This window comes from Doryrhamphus excisus, chromosome 4 (assembly GCF_030265055.1).
Source record: "Doryrhamphus excisus isolate RoL2022-K1 chromosome 4, RoL_Dexc_1.0, whole genome shotgun sequence".
Classification (NCBI taxonomy): domain Eukaryota; kingdom Metazoa; phylum Chordata; class Actinopteri; order Syngnathiformes; family Syngnathidae; genus Doryrhamphus; species Doryrhamphus excisus.
The window spans coordinates 11,996,535-12,013,141 of record NC_080469.1 but is presented as its reverse complement, the minus strand read 5'-3'; the positions used below and the strand labels follow the sequence as shown (position 1 = coordinate 12,013,141).

At 40.9% G+C, this 16,607-nt stretch overlaps 1 protein-coding gene across 1 annotated transcript in view; it reads right to left on the bottom strand.

The window, feature by feature from the left end:
- The window catches only part of LOC131127936 (uncharacterized), a 310,697-nt gene that overhangs the window by 208,333 nt on the left and 85,757 nt on the right, over positions 1–16,607 (bottom strand). The window contains exon 9 of the mRNA XM_058070344.1: positions 16,178–16,290. Coding sequence (XP_057926327.1) covers positions 16,178–16,290 — 113 coding nt within the window. The remainder of the gene's footprint in view (positions 1–16,177; positions 16,291–16,607) is intronic.

The following is a 16,607-nucleotide window of genomic DNA, read 5'->3' as shown; positions in this document are numbered from 1 at the left end:
ATGAGCTGTTTGAAGTTGGTGATGCATGCAAACATTGCAAACTGGGAAATAATCTGCCAGCCTTGTTGACTATATTTGTCATACTTCTTTACAAGAAAGGAGAAATATGATCTCAGGGAAGAACTAAATTTGAAACTTATATGCTAGGACTACGTTAAAAAGCCATAGCTTTTCAGTATGTGGAATCAAACTATGGAATGGATTGAGTCAGGACCTCAAACAATGCACAACGATGAGCCAATTCAAGAAACAATACAAGCAGTTGATGTTTGCTGAATACAAGGATGAAGAGTCTTGAACCAGTCATGATGTGCTATATATATATCACTATATTGACAGTTACTATGGTACCCATTATGTCATTGTATGGCCATATCACCTCGTACTTCGGTACGAAGTGCATTATTAGAAAAAAAACAAACAAACAAAAAAACCTTAAACCGTATTATGGAAAGCAGGAAGTGAACAAATGTAACAGTTACTGATTGTAAAAGTACCAGATGGAAGGGTAGGATTTAATAAGCTTTGCTTGCTTCTTCCTACTCCTTTTGGACATGTGGAACTGTGAACTGATTATGTGATGCACTCAATTGTAATCTGATGCATGTTCAAATGAAATAAAACCATTATCATTACCATATTTATCTTAACAGCACCTCGTTCAGTACTACAAGCAATTTTTCAACTGACCATCAGTGTCTGGTGCACGGTCGTGACGACTGTCTTGTGAAATGCACTATGTACGTTATGAAACGAGTTTAAGATTGCAAGGTGCATACTGCAACGTATTGAGAGGGGTGTAATATTTTAGCACACTTATGTCAGCCATATGTGCACAACCCGTAGTGTCCGGCTCATCCCTAGAATCTATATATGAGGTAGAATTTTTACATACTTTCCCACAGTCTACTTTAAAGTTGCAGCACTAGAATCTCACAATACACGGTCGAAAACCTGACCAGCTTGAGACCATAAGCGGAGAGCACATCAGAGATCAGGGTCTTTGCTACACATCTGTTCATCTATTAAAGGCATATGGCTCGAGCTGGGCCAACTACTCATGTGAATAGATGGGACCTATATCCACAGCCCAATCAGTCTTGGTGGGGTTGATGTAATGGACCTGCCTTGGCCTCTCTTGTCCTTCCAAGCACAGCTGAACAGCACGATCCTGCATAGTAGGCCTGACAAAGTGCCAGGTGGCCGTCAACACGTGCTAAAGGGACACAATGGGCGGCAAGGAGAGGCGGAGGGAGGAGGTACAGAGACATTTATGCAAAGGTGCTCCTAGGAACATTGGAATCACGTATGCCAAGAGAGACAAGGGGGGATATAAATAAAGCATGATGAGTAAATTAAAAACTGTTTTTGCAAACATTGCCCACCAGATCATTTAGCATCTCAACAACCACATATTAATGAGTTTATAAATTCAAGCTGATTTGCATCTTCATAAATTGCAGACTATACTATACTAATTTACTATACAGCCAATGTTTGACTTGCAAGTTTTTTACTGTGCTCTGAGATACATTTTGCACAGGTTGGCGGTTCAGATCAGGGGATGCCGTCTATCATTTACTGTTGTCTGCTTGTTAAGCCCTTTGAGGCTCTTTTGTGATTAAGGGGTACATGAATAAACTTGACTTGACTTGACAGGTAAGTGTGAAAAATGTGGAACCATGTTTTTTGACGAAATTTCCTGCCCGAAATTGTCTTGTTTCTTCTAAAGTCACGGCAAATCAAATGTGTTTTATTTAATCATTTGACATGTTGAGTCTGATGGTACACTGTACAATATAAATATGGAATGGAAAACCATGACAAATGTAACATATTATGCTGATTTTTCGTCCCTTTGTATTGAGTTGTGGACTCCTATAGAGGAGTTACACATGCTAACCAGCACACAAAGTTTTATAGTTTTTCCAGAATCTGCACCTATTCTGCTGTATTTCTTATGATTTCTTTTTTAATGTATTCTACCAACTAGGCACGCCCACTCCGCTGTGGTTGGTCACACTAGCGAGTACTTCAAAAGAGTTGATAATAAACGGTGATGTATCTTTTTAAAATGTTGGGTTTTAATATACAGCCATATGTGTAGGATCTCGAATCCGATCCGGAAATAGAGACTGGACAGTACGACGTTTCTCAAGAAAAGAGGTGACTGCAAGATGTCTCTTAATGGGAAGTAGCTTTAGCATTTTAGCATTGGGTTTTCTACAGCATCAGTAACCAAATATGGCCACTAATTGTGGTGGGAAACGGCTATTAGCAACCCAGCTGTCTGTATGCTAGTGCTTTTGTTCCATGACTTACACAAAAATAAACAGTTAAGACACTGATAAATTGTGACTTACTGCTTGCTCAGTCCACACAACCAAGTAATGTTGGAACGGCATTGGCTAATCCATACTATGCCATAATCCAATGGCATACTGGCCATTGTTCAAAAAGCAGTCAAGTGTCAAATTCCACAGACAAGATTACAATTAATTTCAAAATTACATTTTGCCCAAACCAGCAAATGTACAAAAGAGACTTGCTGGCCATACAGACACGCCCCATTAGTAATGTAATTGTATGTGAAGTGATGTCAGTCATGTTGTGTGACTGGATGCAGAGCTTAACATATGTGTGTTACAGGATGTAGTATGTATGATACATTCATATCACGCATACTCATACATACAGTAGTCCCAGGGAGATGTAGGACTTATGATGGCAGTGTGTTTATATATACGAGTGCACGTACATCACTGTGTACGTTGTTTGAGTTTAGCAATAAAATTGTGTTTCACATTGCTCCTCAATTTTTTTCTGTGCTCCTATTTTTAATTTTTTTAATTTTTTTTAAGAGCACCTGTGCTCCTAGTGAAAAAGCTAAGTGTACAGCCCTGCCTTAATTCTCCACAAGAGAGACTTTCTTGGTCAGATTAATTCAATGTGTGTGTTTAGTTTGACTGGATGGGAGGTCGAACAGAGGAGAAGTACATCACATACAGCAATGTGCCTTGTTGTTGTGAGAAATGAAAGCAAAATCTGTACAGGTAGTATCAATTGAACTATGCATGGTCCTGCTTAATGGAGTTTTTATCCACACTAACAAGTGACCATTCTCCTTGGCTTTGGCATAACGGTAGTAACATTACTGATCAAGAAAAACTGATCAAGGATACCTATGCCTTGGTTAACACATAAGCCAGTGTGATTGTGTGAGTGTGGCCTGGATACCAGACTTGGATGGGTGACTGTCAACTTGGAGAGAGACGGGACCTGTGTTCATTTTTCTTCTTAGAAGGATAAAGTTTCGGCACTGTAGGACGACCCATGAGCTTGTCACAGTAGCTGTAATGAGGTCAGATTACAGGCTGGTCCACGGACTGGCTGTAAAAGGTTGGCCCTTAATCCCACAATCATTAAAGGGATGCTTTGTTAAAAGTGGATGGAAGCAAGGGGAAAAAACAGAGAGGGGGGAGAACTGGGTTGGAGGGTGTAAGAGGTGTGTAGAGGGGAACTCAATAACACTTGATTTGATATGAAAAGCCTCTTGTTGCCACCCAGGAGAAGCCCGGCTAGAAAGGATGTGAGGGAAGCCAGCTGAGAGACTCCTACAAACAGGAACAAGACGTGCCTTGTTCCGGGTTTAAGTAGCAAACAGATTAAGATGAATTGATGCAAGCTTAGTGACTTTGGAGAATGGGGCAGAAAAAACGTCCACGGATCAATAAGGCTTAGGAGGCAAGCAACCAAGGCTGAAATCTCACCTTACATTCACTGTGGATAACACTGAATGAAGGAAATGTTCTCATCTCTATTTTTCATGTGTTTATATAAGTCTGTAAAGGTTAAAAATGTCACATAAAGGTCTGTACAAATGCAGGGATTTGTTCTTCATTATATATGTGTCTGCAAACCTATCCAACAAGTTATAAGATTTTAATCTTATAACTTTAATCTTTAATCTGACATGACATATCAACTTTGCTAAGATGTATATTACTATATATTGTTTCTACATTGAAAAATTTTCTACATTGTTTTTTGAAAGCCAACAGTAAATTTGCAAAAAATGTCATTCATAGTTCATGGCGCCAGCCATGACATGCTCTTTTACTCATTTCCGGAGGTGACATCAGTGGAGTAAAACCTCTCAGCTACACCTACATAGTGGTGCATGAGACAGAGGATGATTACAGTGATTGTAGCAAAGATTTGAGCGATGTGTAAATAATTTGAGGAAAAAAAGAAGAGAGAAACATTTGGAGATTAATGGATTTAAAGGGATCTATTATGCTTTTTCCACTTTTTTGACCTATACATGTAGTTAGAATGTTGTATTCTTGTGTTAAACGATGTCAAAGTTTGATATAATGAGGTTTGTTCATGTGTAGGTGAGCCCTGAAAGAAGTCTGGGATGGCTCAAAACACTCAGTTTGAAAAGGTGTGGTAAAACTGTTCCTTTGTGATGTCACAGAGGGGCGGAATTCTTTACATGGTTAGGAAGGATGTTGGGCCTGTGACCAATCACAGGGGATTGGGCCGTGGGTAGAATAAATTAAAACAGACCGTTTTGGCAGGAAGTACAAATCAAAGGAAATACAGCTGGAATAGGTGCAGAGTGTCACAATCTGCACCATTGCTTGTGTGACAGTTTTTGGTAATTTGTTGATTTGTATTGAGTTCAGCCGAGTGCGTGTTCCCTTTGTTGGTGCATTGTTTGTTCTTTGCGTTTTGACGTGTTGTATGCCAGCACTGCAATCGCTTTTCGAAAATTAAACCTAAGCTTTTACCTTCACCTTCGCTTCATCTCTGCATCCTGGGGTCGCATCGCAACACCGCCAAGCGCAATCGTGACACAGAGTCTGCAAAATCTAAAAATGTTTCAGTGCGGGTTATTGTGTGTAGATGCTCAATAACTCAATACAAAGGGTCAAAATATTAAAGGTCTCCTTTAAGCCTTAAGACATGGCCGCCTTCATAGCACAGAATGGCAAGTGTAAATTAGTTTGGAGTTGCGTTTTTTAAGCTTTTTTTTATTGTGTGTTTTGCTGTCATTGCCGTCGTCGCCCCCCACATCACGATATCACTGTGAAAATATTTTTATTACATGGATAATGCTTTACAGGCTTGTCCCTATGGTGGAATAGTGTTTAGAATACAATATGTAAACAAGACATGACTTACTCTGTTCTGTGGCAGCTTGTTCTTCTTGTCTTTTTCTTTCTGTCTACCACATCAGAAATAGCATCCTTTGTCAAAATGCGTTTATAACATACTTTTAAGCCAAATGCTTCTTGTAAAGGTGTTCCTTCATAGCAATCACCAGTAAATTCATGAAAAGAACAGAACTCAAGGTGGGTGTCTCTCGTTCTCTGTGCTTGCTTTGTCCATTGTTGTCTTCAACCTTTGTCTTTTAGAAAAGAAAACAAGCTTACAGTATCATTCAGATACTGTGAACAGCCAGCAGCAACCCAATGTTTTGGCATTGCTGTTAATTTGATGAAAAATATACCAAATAAAGTGGACGAGCTACCACGAGAAGCACTCTGCTGACGTCACCTCTGTAAATGATGTTTTGCCACAACAAGTCCATCATTGCTGTCGGCATGAGCTATGTATGTAATCTTTGCAAATGAACCATTTGCTTTCAAAAAACGAACAATGCATAACATAATTACAAACAAATAACATGTTAAAGCAAAGTTGATCATGTCAGTGACCCTTTACAGCTTGGAGTAGATGACAATGTCATACAGATATAGCATTAGCTTGTGAAACCTTTTTAGAACGAAGAGAATGTTTGCGCTTCCTATGTGCAGCAAGCTTCGTCAAAGAGTTAAAATAAATCACATGCAGATAACACCAAAATTCATATTGCTGCTAAGCTCCATACATCCAGGGTCCCACAGTGCAATGTGACAGATCCATGCCTAAGCCAGCCTTGCAAGGCCTGCACCCCGATGTTTGCGCAGATCAGAGAGAATCATCTGGGTTAACATGGTATTTATACAGCAAAGCCCCACCCAGGAGAAGCCCCCGTCTCAGGCTGGATCTGATACTGTTATTCTCATCTATAACCCAAAGATCATAGGCCTCCTGCAGCAGCTATTTTCTATAGCTAATTCCTCAAGAGGTCCTCAAGCGACAAAAATTAGCATGCGATGAGCTCATGCATTTGATTACACAAATACATCAGATAGGGGTCTTACCCCGATACCACATACTGTATATCAACTGTATCAATACTAGCAGGTTTGAGGAGAATGTCAAATGTGTCCTGAATTAATATTTGATCAATATTGCAGCCTAATGTAGACACATTTCAATCAAAATTAATTGCACATCGGAAACTAAAGGCTCTCTGGAAGCTGACCATTTTGCTATTTGAGTGGTACGCCTTGCAACCCATTGCTGAAATTCAGCTGATGTCAAATTTGATGAATAACATTTTGCTTGTCCTGAAATACTGTGAACCACAATATTATCTGTGTATCAGTTTCTGCTAAACAAAAAATAGGCATTGGGGAAGAAGAGCGTTGCCTGTTATTTCCCAGTGTGTTTGTGTGTTCTATATTTATTGTATTGTGTATCATTTCTGTGACCGCAGGTGTGCCCTTCAACCCCAAAGTCATTAGCCTTCCAGTAGTGGTCTCTAAACTGCTGCACGCTTGTGGAAATCATGTGCAGAGAAAGCAAGTGAGAGAGATGAACTGAGAGAAAACGAGAGCGCTGGAAGGGAAACAAGACTCCAGGGCCAATTACAGACCCAAGAAAACAAAGGACTATATTTCAATGATTCCTCCAGCTGTGCTGTTTATGAGCTGTGTGCTTAGTCACTCTGTGACCTTCACCTCTATACTTGGCCTCTCTAAGGGAAAACAAGCTCAAATGGCTCTATGCTCAATCTTTTCCCTTGTTTTTCCGCTATTCCTATTTTTGTAAAGATGTTATGATTTGTGCGCCCCATTATTTATATTATTAATATTTGTGATTCACAAGTACTTCCGTGTATCGTACCATGTACTAAATTGCTTTAGATGTGTAAGTTCTAATAATGTGGAGTATTATTGGGTTTAATAGAAAGGTGTATATCATATGTAACCTATATTACCTGCCTGTCAGTCAGAACATCTTGTCATCACATACACACACATGCACGCCCATTATGGACCCCATAAACAGATTCTATAGGTATCAGTCAATGTGGCCCTGTGACAAGTCTAACCTTCCCAAGCGGCAAGAGACAGTGCTTTCACTGCAGTCCTATTGACCAGAGCAATAAGCCATTCTATATGGTGTATTAAAGTCATTTTCTAGATGCTACCTCAGCATGAGCCATTGTTCATGCAAGCTCCTGCTGACCATGACAAGAGGTAAGATGCAAAAAACCCTCATATACACTAAAGCCAAAGTGCAACACTTGCATGGTTTACATCATTTAAAGAGCCTTCCTTCTGGAAGGAGAAGCATTTTTTTCCACTTGTGAGAGAAAGGGCGCAGTCATTATCACAGTCACTAGTGCAGCAATTTTGGCCTCCAAGAAGTAGACCTTGGTTTCTGAAACTGGTCTGTGCTTTGAAGCATATGTCCTGACAACCCAAAGAGCATGCTCCATTTATGTTCTCAATCCAGGCTCCCATTTCTGTCCTCTTATTTGCAAGCACAAAAGGCAAAAGAGGGTGGTGGGGGGTTGTGTTGGCAAGCGGAGGCAATGTAATATGTAGGGGCCATCTGAGGCGTCCGGTGGCTGCTCCACTTTACCCCCAGTGTCAGAGTTTGTGTTGCAACCACCATGCACCTCATTCTGTCCTCTGCTGGAATCACCGCCGGTCCGGGACCATGTGACAAATGATTCCAATCTAGCCTGAGTGCCCTTGACTTGACCCTGACCGCTGTAGACAATAAGGGCAAGCTCAGTCACTGGAAAAGATGTTCTGCGCTAATAAAGCAGAGTGCGGACCAGGGGTAGTAGAGGAGAACAGAGGCACAGCTGGGGAGGGATTGGGGGAGGAGAGTTCAGGTTCTGACCTCTCAGGTGCAGGTTGATAATGAGTGTCCCTGTTTGCTCTGTGAAAATGACCATGGAGAGATGAAAGGAAGAGTACAACAAAGAACCCCATTCTGCGCTCTTCTGAAATGGGATCATTCCAAAGAATTGGCTTATGAAAGCACCCCATATGCTGTGTCATCTAAAGGGGAAATTAAGTCAAAATACAAACATTTAAAAGTAGTTGGATGAGATGCCGCCACACAGCTCCAAATACTAAGCACACTTCTGTTGAAAGACCCCACACATTCAAACTGAACACAGAAATAAAAGCAGATGTTTAGTTGCACACGCACACAAATATACAAAGACATCCACAGACAATATCCCAAATCCCAAATTCTGCTCATGCCACCCCTTGTCTCCTTAATAAACCCTATAAAATGAGTGTGTTCTTGCCAAGCACGGTGCCATAAACATGCCACTCCAGAAAGGTTCTGGGCATCCCTCTAGTTATGCTAATGAAACCCCCACCCTCTGTTTTTCACTCTGTCTTATCCTGCTGGCACAGCCTTCAGTCTTTCGCAGTATACCACTCCATTGTCATCCCCTGCCCCTGTTCAGCTGGCATCCGACTAGATAATACACAGCAAAACGAAGATCCAAGAACCCATGTTAAAAAAAAAAAAAAACATGGCAAGAGAATAATGTGGTTATTATTTCTTTGAACTGAAAACCAGGCCATTATTCTTTATGTTTGTGTCCCAATTTGTAGCAAAATGTGGTGCAAAAATATAATTATCTTTAAAATACAAAAAAGGGGGGCTAATCATAATGATATAAACATCTCAGGAGTAAATAATAGAAAAGAAACAGGAACGGATCATAACATATTGAACAAAATAACCTTCGCCTGTGCCTCTTGAGCTCTGAGCTGTGAAAGTAGTTTAGAGGCACAAAGTAGAGGCATGACTTCTTGTAGTGCTGATTCTGGCAGAGTAGAGAGCATGAGTGCTCTCTTTGTTATGGGGACTTAGAAGAACTTAGTGTTGAGAGAGGAAAGTGCTGGGCACAACAGGAACCAGTGATGTCTGCTGAACTCTGCTGAGTGTCAGTGCAGGATCCAGGATTATACCCTCTATCCTTTGGCTCCAAAACAAATAAACCTCTTGTCCACCCTAAAGCCCAAAGTTTTGTTTGTGTGAGTGAGGTGTGTGAGGAAGTACTCCTGTTTGGACGTGTGATTCATTCCAAGACTCAGTTCAGTAGGCCAGGACCGTGACACATGGATTCATGGCTTGGTTGCAGAGTGGTGTATCACCAATCCTTATCTACGAATGTGTTGGAAAAGGAACAAACCATGAACAATCTGAGCTGGCAGAGGCAGATATCTGGCGTGTATGGTGTCCAATTCACCCTGTGCGCTATCCCTTCACACTCCAGCCCCTGCACTAGTCCTCTCTCACTGCATTACAATGGACAGTGTAGTCCACTATAGTCCTCTTATAATGTCTGGCAAAGTCCACGGAAGAAAAGGACAGGACAGGGCAGGCCTCCGACATTGTGGCTGAAAGACATTCAGGAGTGGACCGGCATACGCTTGGTGAAAGCTACCAGGATGAAGAAGATAGTCCCGTGTCCACATGTCCGCAGGTGTTTTAGAGCGGCAAAAACAGTTTAAAGTACAAAACACCCAAATTAAAATGCATTTGCCAAATATGCCACACATCAAATTTATTCTGTTATTATTTACAGTGTATTTCCATCAATGTCTTCTTTACAGTTGTTAACATGGCCACTCAATTGTAGTAATAAAAACCTTTCTCCAACAGCTATAAAATGACACAATACCAAAAAGAAAGTATAAGTGCAACGCTACCATAAACATAACTGAATGGTTTTTCACTGAGATAAATGACACGTGATAAACTTTGTGTATTTATAGGCACATTCAGTCATACGACCGCCACAAAATTCACTTGCAGGGATCAACCCGCCGGTGAGGCAGGTATAATAAGCGGGTGAGTGTTTAATGGTTTGTTCTGTGTTATTAAGGTAAAGCAGGGACCTCAGAGATGCTTGGTTCCTCCTATTCTGGTCCACCATTAGATGGAAATGATTTCTGATCAGTAGCGAGCAGGCCGTGAATCGAATGAGTGGCCCCAAGGTGAACATGGCACTATATAGCCCCATTGCAGGCTCGCTCAGCCATCAACTCACTGACATCATTACTTCCATATTTTACAGGAGTCAAAAAAAGATATGGCTGTAAATGTGTGTGAGACTGAGAGGCAGAGAGGTGAGAGATGATGAGTTGTAAAACTAGACAAGCAAAAAGTCAAAAGAGATGTGTTGTGTATCGAACATAAAAGTACAGCTCCTATTATCTGTAATAAAATCACTAGCAAGACCATTGTCACCTATTTGCAAAATTGATGAGGATGTTTAATCTCAGGGCTGCACGGCGGATGAGTGGTTAGGGCGCAGACCACACAGCTAGGAGACCGGCGTTCAATCCCACCCTCAGCCATCTCTGTGTGGAGTTTGCATGTTCTCCCCGTGCATGCGTGGGTTTTTCCGGGTACTCAGGTTTCCTCCCACATTCCAAAAACATGCTAGGTTAATTGCCGACTCCAAATTGTCCATAGGTATGAATGTGAGTGTGAATGGTTGTTTGTCTATATGTGCCCTGTGATCGGCAGGCTACCAGTCCAGGGTGTAGCCCGCCTCTCGCCCACAGACAGCTGGGATAGGCGCCAGCACCCCCCCGCGACCCTCGTGAAGATAAGCGGTAGAAAATGAATGAATGAATGAATGTTTAATCTCATTGGACACAACCATGATGATGTTTTAAAGGTGGGTCTGGCAGGGAAGCCTCTAAAGTTGTACACACCTGACATAATTGACAATTTAAAATTTGACCAAAAGAAGAATGCCATGATGCAAGCTCATGGAAAGCGGCTGAGAGAATACCAATACCAATCTTAACACACACATATACACACACTGAAGCGACGCTTCCAAAATAAAATGTTTAAAAAGAAGAGTCTCTGTGCAGGAGTGCTGAATTGATCTGCGGTAGTCAAAATCAATTAAGGGTGGTGATACCAATTAACAATGATTTAATAATCTTCAGCTCTTTCTTGAATGCTTTCAAGAGGCTCTTGCAGGTGTGGGTTGAGTGGCTGTACTGTAGCTGTATTTGAGCAGCTTTACCAAATTGAAGGTGGAATTTTATAAGGTCGCTGGCAAACAGCTCCCTCTGCTCTCTTAGAATAATGAAACCAGCAAAGCAGGAACCATTGTTCTGAGACAGGCAGATAAATAACCTCGTGCACCAGTCAACATCAACATGTTGTCACTTACTATTTGGAAAAACAAGTCATAAAACTCCTTTCTAAATGATAATTAGATGGCAATAAGTGAGACCCCTTAACTTTATATTCATTTTCTACTACTTGTCACGTCCAGGGTCATTGGTGAGAGCCTACACCAGCTAACTTTGGGCGAGAGGTGGCTATACCTATGTCAGTCACAGCCCACATGCATACAAACAACCATTCACATCGACAGCCTCCAATTAACCTAATATGCATTGTTCTGGATTGTGGTAATAAACAGGAGCACCCGGGGAAAACTATGCATGCAGACATGGGAACAACAGATAAATAAATCGGGGACAAGATTTGATGGCTGTTAGGCAGATGTGTTAACTACCTGCTCCACGGTGCTGATGCTATTTAACTTTGGTTAGCTGCATTTGATGTACAGTATTGTGTGGGACTGTGCAGGATTCCATTTGTGTAGAGAAGGTCAGAATGTTTTTGCTTTTTTGTGTTTGTTCCCGCTTGTTCAATCAAAACTGTATGATCAAATCAAAGGTTGATGCTGTAACATTTCATCAGGGCATTGTACAGGACATGTCCAATGAAACATATAGTGTCATGCAGATAACTGGAAACCATTTGTGAGGTATGATGTGAAGTCATGCTGTATAGGGATCAGTAAAAATGATTCCATATATGACAGTGAGAGGAAGTCTAGTACCAGTTGTGGTATTCCCCACTGTACAGTCATACTGCAACAATTATTCCAAATCTTTGATCATCCTTACAGAGGCAATCATGGCTGAAAATCAATTTCAGGGACATCAGGAAAAATCAAAAAGCTAGCACCATGCCAAGAAGGCCAAGGGCCTGTGGGACAGAGGATATTTTTTTTCCTCATCCTCTTTCCATTGCAAAAAGGTAATCAGCCAGAAACACCAGAGAGCCTGCTGTTAGTCAGACCCACATCCTGATGCTCTTCATAATTGCTAGTGATGTGGAGCCAGGTAGCATCCAATTAGTGCTTAGTGTAACTTAATGCAAAGGGCTGGCAGGATCCCGAATCCAAGTAAGTTGTCATACAATTTCCACGCTTCTGCTGTCAAATTCGGGAACATTTGATTTGGATTTCACAAGACATTATGAAGTTATGAAGCATACATCTTCTCCAATGCTATGCCGGGTACGGACATTTTCTGAATTGCAGAGATTAGCGATGAGACAGCTGAAGTAAGCAATATCTGTTTGGTGCTTTTGACAACTGAGTGTTTAACAATGTGTGTTGGCACATTATCCAAAACTGTGACCTGAATGAAAAATCCAATACAGATTATAACAGCGTAACTATAAGAAAAATAAACTATTAAGTACGGCTGTTACGGTAAGCTATAATCACGGACTGGTATGCTTTTAGGTTGTGGTTCAATGTATTGTTATAGTACTGCACAAAAAACAATACAATATTTTGTTCTACCGCTACAAAACACGTCATATTCAAACACAAAGTGGTCAATATCGTATGTGTCTACATCTCATGTATTTCTTCCCTTCCATCTTTGTCATATTGTTCGCCCACTCACTTTCCCCCCTTGAGTGTAGACAGCTGTGAAGAGTGTCTTCACAGTCTGTGGTCTCTGGCAAAGGGCAGACAATTGAGTTTTGGAAGCGGCGTGAAACGAGACAAAGGGTGTCTGAGGTGGCTTCCTTCCCCCGTTTCTTTCTCCATCAGGGCTCCATGGGCAGCTTGCCCATGCACTCTTCCATAACTGCATTTGCAGACATCAATGAGGCAACGGTGGAAACTTCACTCCACCATGTTTCCTCATCAGAGATGTCTTCTGGGTGACCTCTGCCTCAGGTTTAGTGACTCGCATGAAAATGAAAAATGAATATGTGCCAGCCTCTGAGGTCCAGCCAAATTCAACAACAGCTTGTCAACCATGAAATCATCTTTACAGAGATAGTGTAGACAAATTTGGCTTTCAAGCAGGCCGTTTGTCGGTGGGAAAATTCCTGACCTTTTCTTTATGTTCAAGGCCATAAAGATCAGGTTAGATTCTATCAAAATAAATCACACAGGAAAATCTTTTGTAATGCATCTCTGAACATCTATCTGAATCTTACTTCTGTGCCCTTTGCTTGGTAATATCGCCAGTGATAAATTAGTCGTAGCACTTTATGGAAACAACACATTGCAGTTTGCCCTGTGAGGACCAACAAAAACATTAAAAACCAATTAAGGCTAGACTGAGGCAAGTTGAGTCTCGAGTTGTTAAAATGGCTTGAATAGATGTTGGATAACATGACTGTGTGTGGTGGGGTCTGAAAACACATCTGAGGGCTGCTGGACCCCACAAGTTTGAATAGCTGTTTGAGGGTTAAGACTCAAGGTGACAATCTCTATGATTTAGGGCCTGTTATGGATAAAAATATAGGAGCATATGTTCACAAAGATACACAAGTGTGTCTGCATTTGCTGGCCATCAGGTACATACATTACGTGAGTATGTTCATGTTAGGGGATCATCAATAGCGGAGAAAAATCTCCCCATGGACAAATTCCTACTTCAAACACATCTGGATATCTTATTAAACACAATGTCCACATGTTCCAATGTTCTCATCTCTGTGAAAAGCCTAGTTCCTGTCTGCATTTGTTTTATATTACCATACAGCGAGATGGGGCTTGATTGGTTGTACCTGACATTAGTTCAAATGTGGACGTTTTGATATTAAAGAAAAATATTTTCAACCCACGTTCCACACAATTTGAAATCAGGGTTGGCTTGGTGGGTCACTTGATCACAATACAAGTGTAACAACAAATTGGTTTGATTCTATGAGCAACAAATAAAAACCTTCATGCTTGTAGTAAAAGAGAAACCCGTTTAGCAGTAATGTTGTAGTCATCAGTGTGTATTACTGGGATATTTAGCAAGCACATGTTACGCCCTGAGTTTGAATACACTTTAGCTGTGTACAGTGATGCATGCTGTCTGAGTCCTTTTCTTCGTCTTCAGTTGGAGATGACAAAAAGGAACATTCAAAATAAAAGAACAACACGTGAGAAAGAATGTATGCTCCTCAAGCAGCCCTCTTATAAATATCCATTCCCATCAGGGAATCTTGAAACAGTATGTGTCATGATGGGCTGCGGTTATCTGGTGGTTGGGGAGTCATAACCTTTACTGTTGCTCTGCTATTTATCCACCAGATGCACACAGCTTGATAAATGTTTTGTCTGACCTTCCACGTTTGTTTTGCTTCCTCTTAACTGCGATTTGATTTCCCTTGGATAAGTCATCAAGTGTACTGTATCTAAATCTGACTTAGTGTGTGCGAATAGGAACAGGAAGAAAAAAAAAACAGGTTCACTGAAAAAAAAATATCATCTATCTTTTCACTTTTTATTATTTTTTGGTTAAACAAGCCATTGAGCAAGACGGGGAAGTAAAAATATTCCAAAAAGAGCATTCCAATCTGGGCCAAGTATGTCCGCTTTAGTCTAGTAATGGTTAAAGTCGCCACAGGCCAGAGCAGAGTCAACACTGGACACAGCTTGGCTGGCCTACAAGTCCAGATCAATATCTGCAAATAATAAATTAGCTCCCCTGAGGGGTCACACTACACCTCCAGCAGCATGCAGCCAAGGAAAAGTCCACAATTGGTGCATGTGAGACTCAATAAGCAAGGTGAATGACTGTGCAGGGGCACATCCTTAGCACTCCATAATAGAAAATTAATGGTGCTCAAATCAGCGCTGAGGGCACCCTGAGGGTTGCCTAATAGGCCTAGTTAGAACTGTCATCCCTCACACCGTCGCCTGAAATATCACATGCAAACAAACCCAAGAAGGAAGGGAAGAATTGGAGCATGTTCATATCCAGGTGATGGAAAATGGGGGGCGACAAGATCACAAATAAAGATAGGTAGCTGGGTGAATCATATTTGGCATTAAATAATAAATAAGACTTGCATTCTTGGTACTCTATTATCAGAAGGAAGCTTCAAGCATGACTTATTGTGAAAGGGAAAATTGACATCAAACTGCTCTTCAATGTAGAGAAATATTAGATGCACACAATATGTTTTAAATCAGTGCTCATCTATACTAAAAACAAACAATATGATTTTTAAAAATGAATTACTTATGAGTGTTGATTGTTGATTAAAGTACATGAAAAAATACCACACATTTCAAATGGCACATGGCAAAAAGGACCCTTCTATGTTAATGAATATGCATAATATTAAATGTAAGCAATTTTGGGTTTTTTGTTTTTTTTATAACACAACCTTACAGTTAGGCACTTTATTAATGTGCTCTAAATTTCTTTCTCAGCAAAACCTCACAGTCAAATAAAAAAAAGTAAAATCCTGATACATAAATACAAATATCACAGCATTGAAAGCTTGCATTGGAAAGTTTCTCTCCAATCCATTTATATGACCTAAATGTTCCTAAAAAGGTCTGCCATGTTTTATCTAATTTGTTCGCTTTCTCCACAAGCAACCTTTGGGTTCAATAAACACACTCCATATCGATCCTTGCCTCTCAGCAACATAGCATTCAACAGTATTTACTATACTAATGTGGAGTCTAAAGGGAAGACGCGATAGAGAAGCAAGCATGCAAGTGATGTGTGCACAAATGTTGCATGAACAGGCATTACATTTTTAAATACCGCAAAATGATAATATTATTAATCATAGACAAAAATATGTTTTCCTCTTTAACTTAATTTGGCTACACACTAAAATAAGGGGTGTAACTATGTGAGTGGGGAGGAGTTTAGCCTCTCATCTCTACTCCTAGCCCTATCAGGTCTAGATTTCTGCAAACTCACACTGAACTCACCCACAAGCCGCCACTCTCCCATCCTGCAGTGCAAACAGTGTGTGTCGCTCGCCACAGGCCACTTGAGATATTTTCAAAGATGATGGAAAACTCTGGAACAAACGTGGTGCCAGCTGGAAAAAGACAAAGTTTCCATTGAGGTGACGGCACAGATAGTATCTGGGAGTTGCTGTGTAGCTAAGTTGGTCTACTCCAGTAAGCTGGCAGCAGAGGCACAGCTTCAGCAGATCCTCCAAGATGAATACTGAACAACGTGAACAACAGAGGCAACAAAAAGAATACTCCTTCATGGTGCCGAGATGTGTAGAGCTGATGCTTTTTTTTTAAGTCCCTGAGTGTACTTCTGTCTGTCTAGATGTGTTCATGCCAGTGCCACAAAAAAAATGAAACAGCCTATGAGAAGAAAAGCAAGCCTGGTTCCTCATCATGC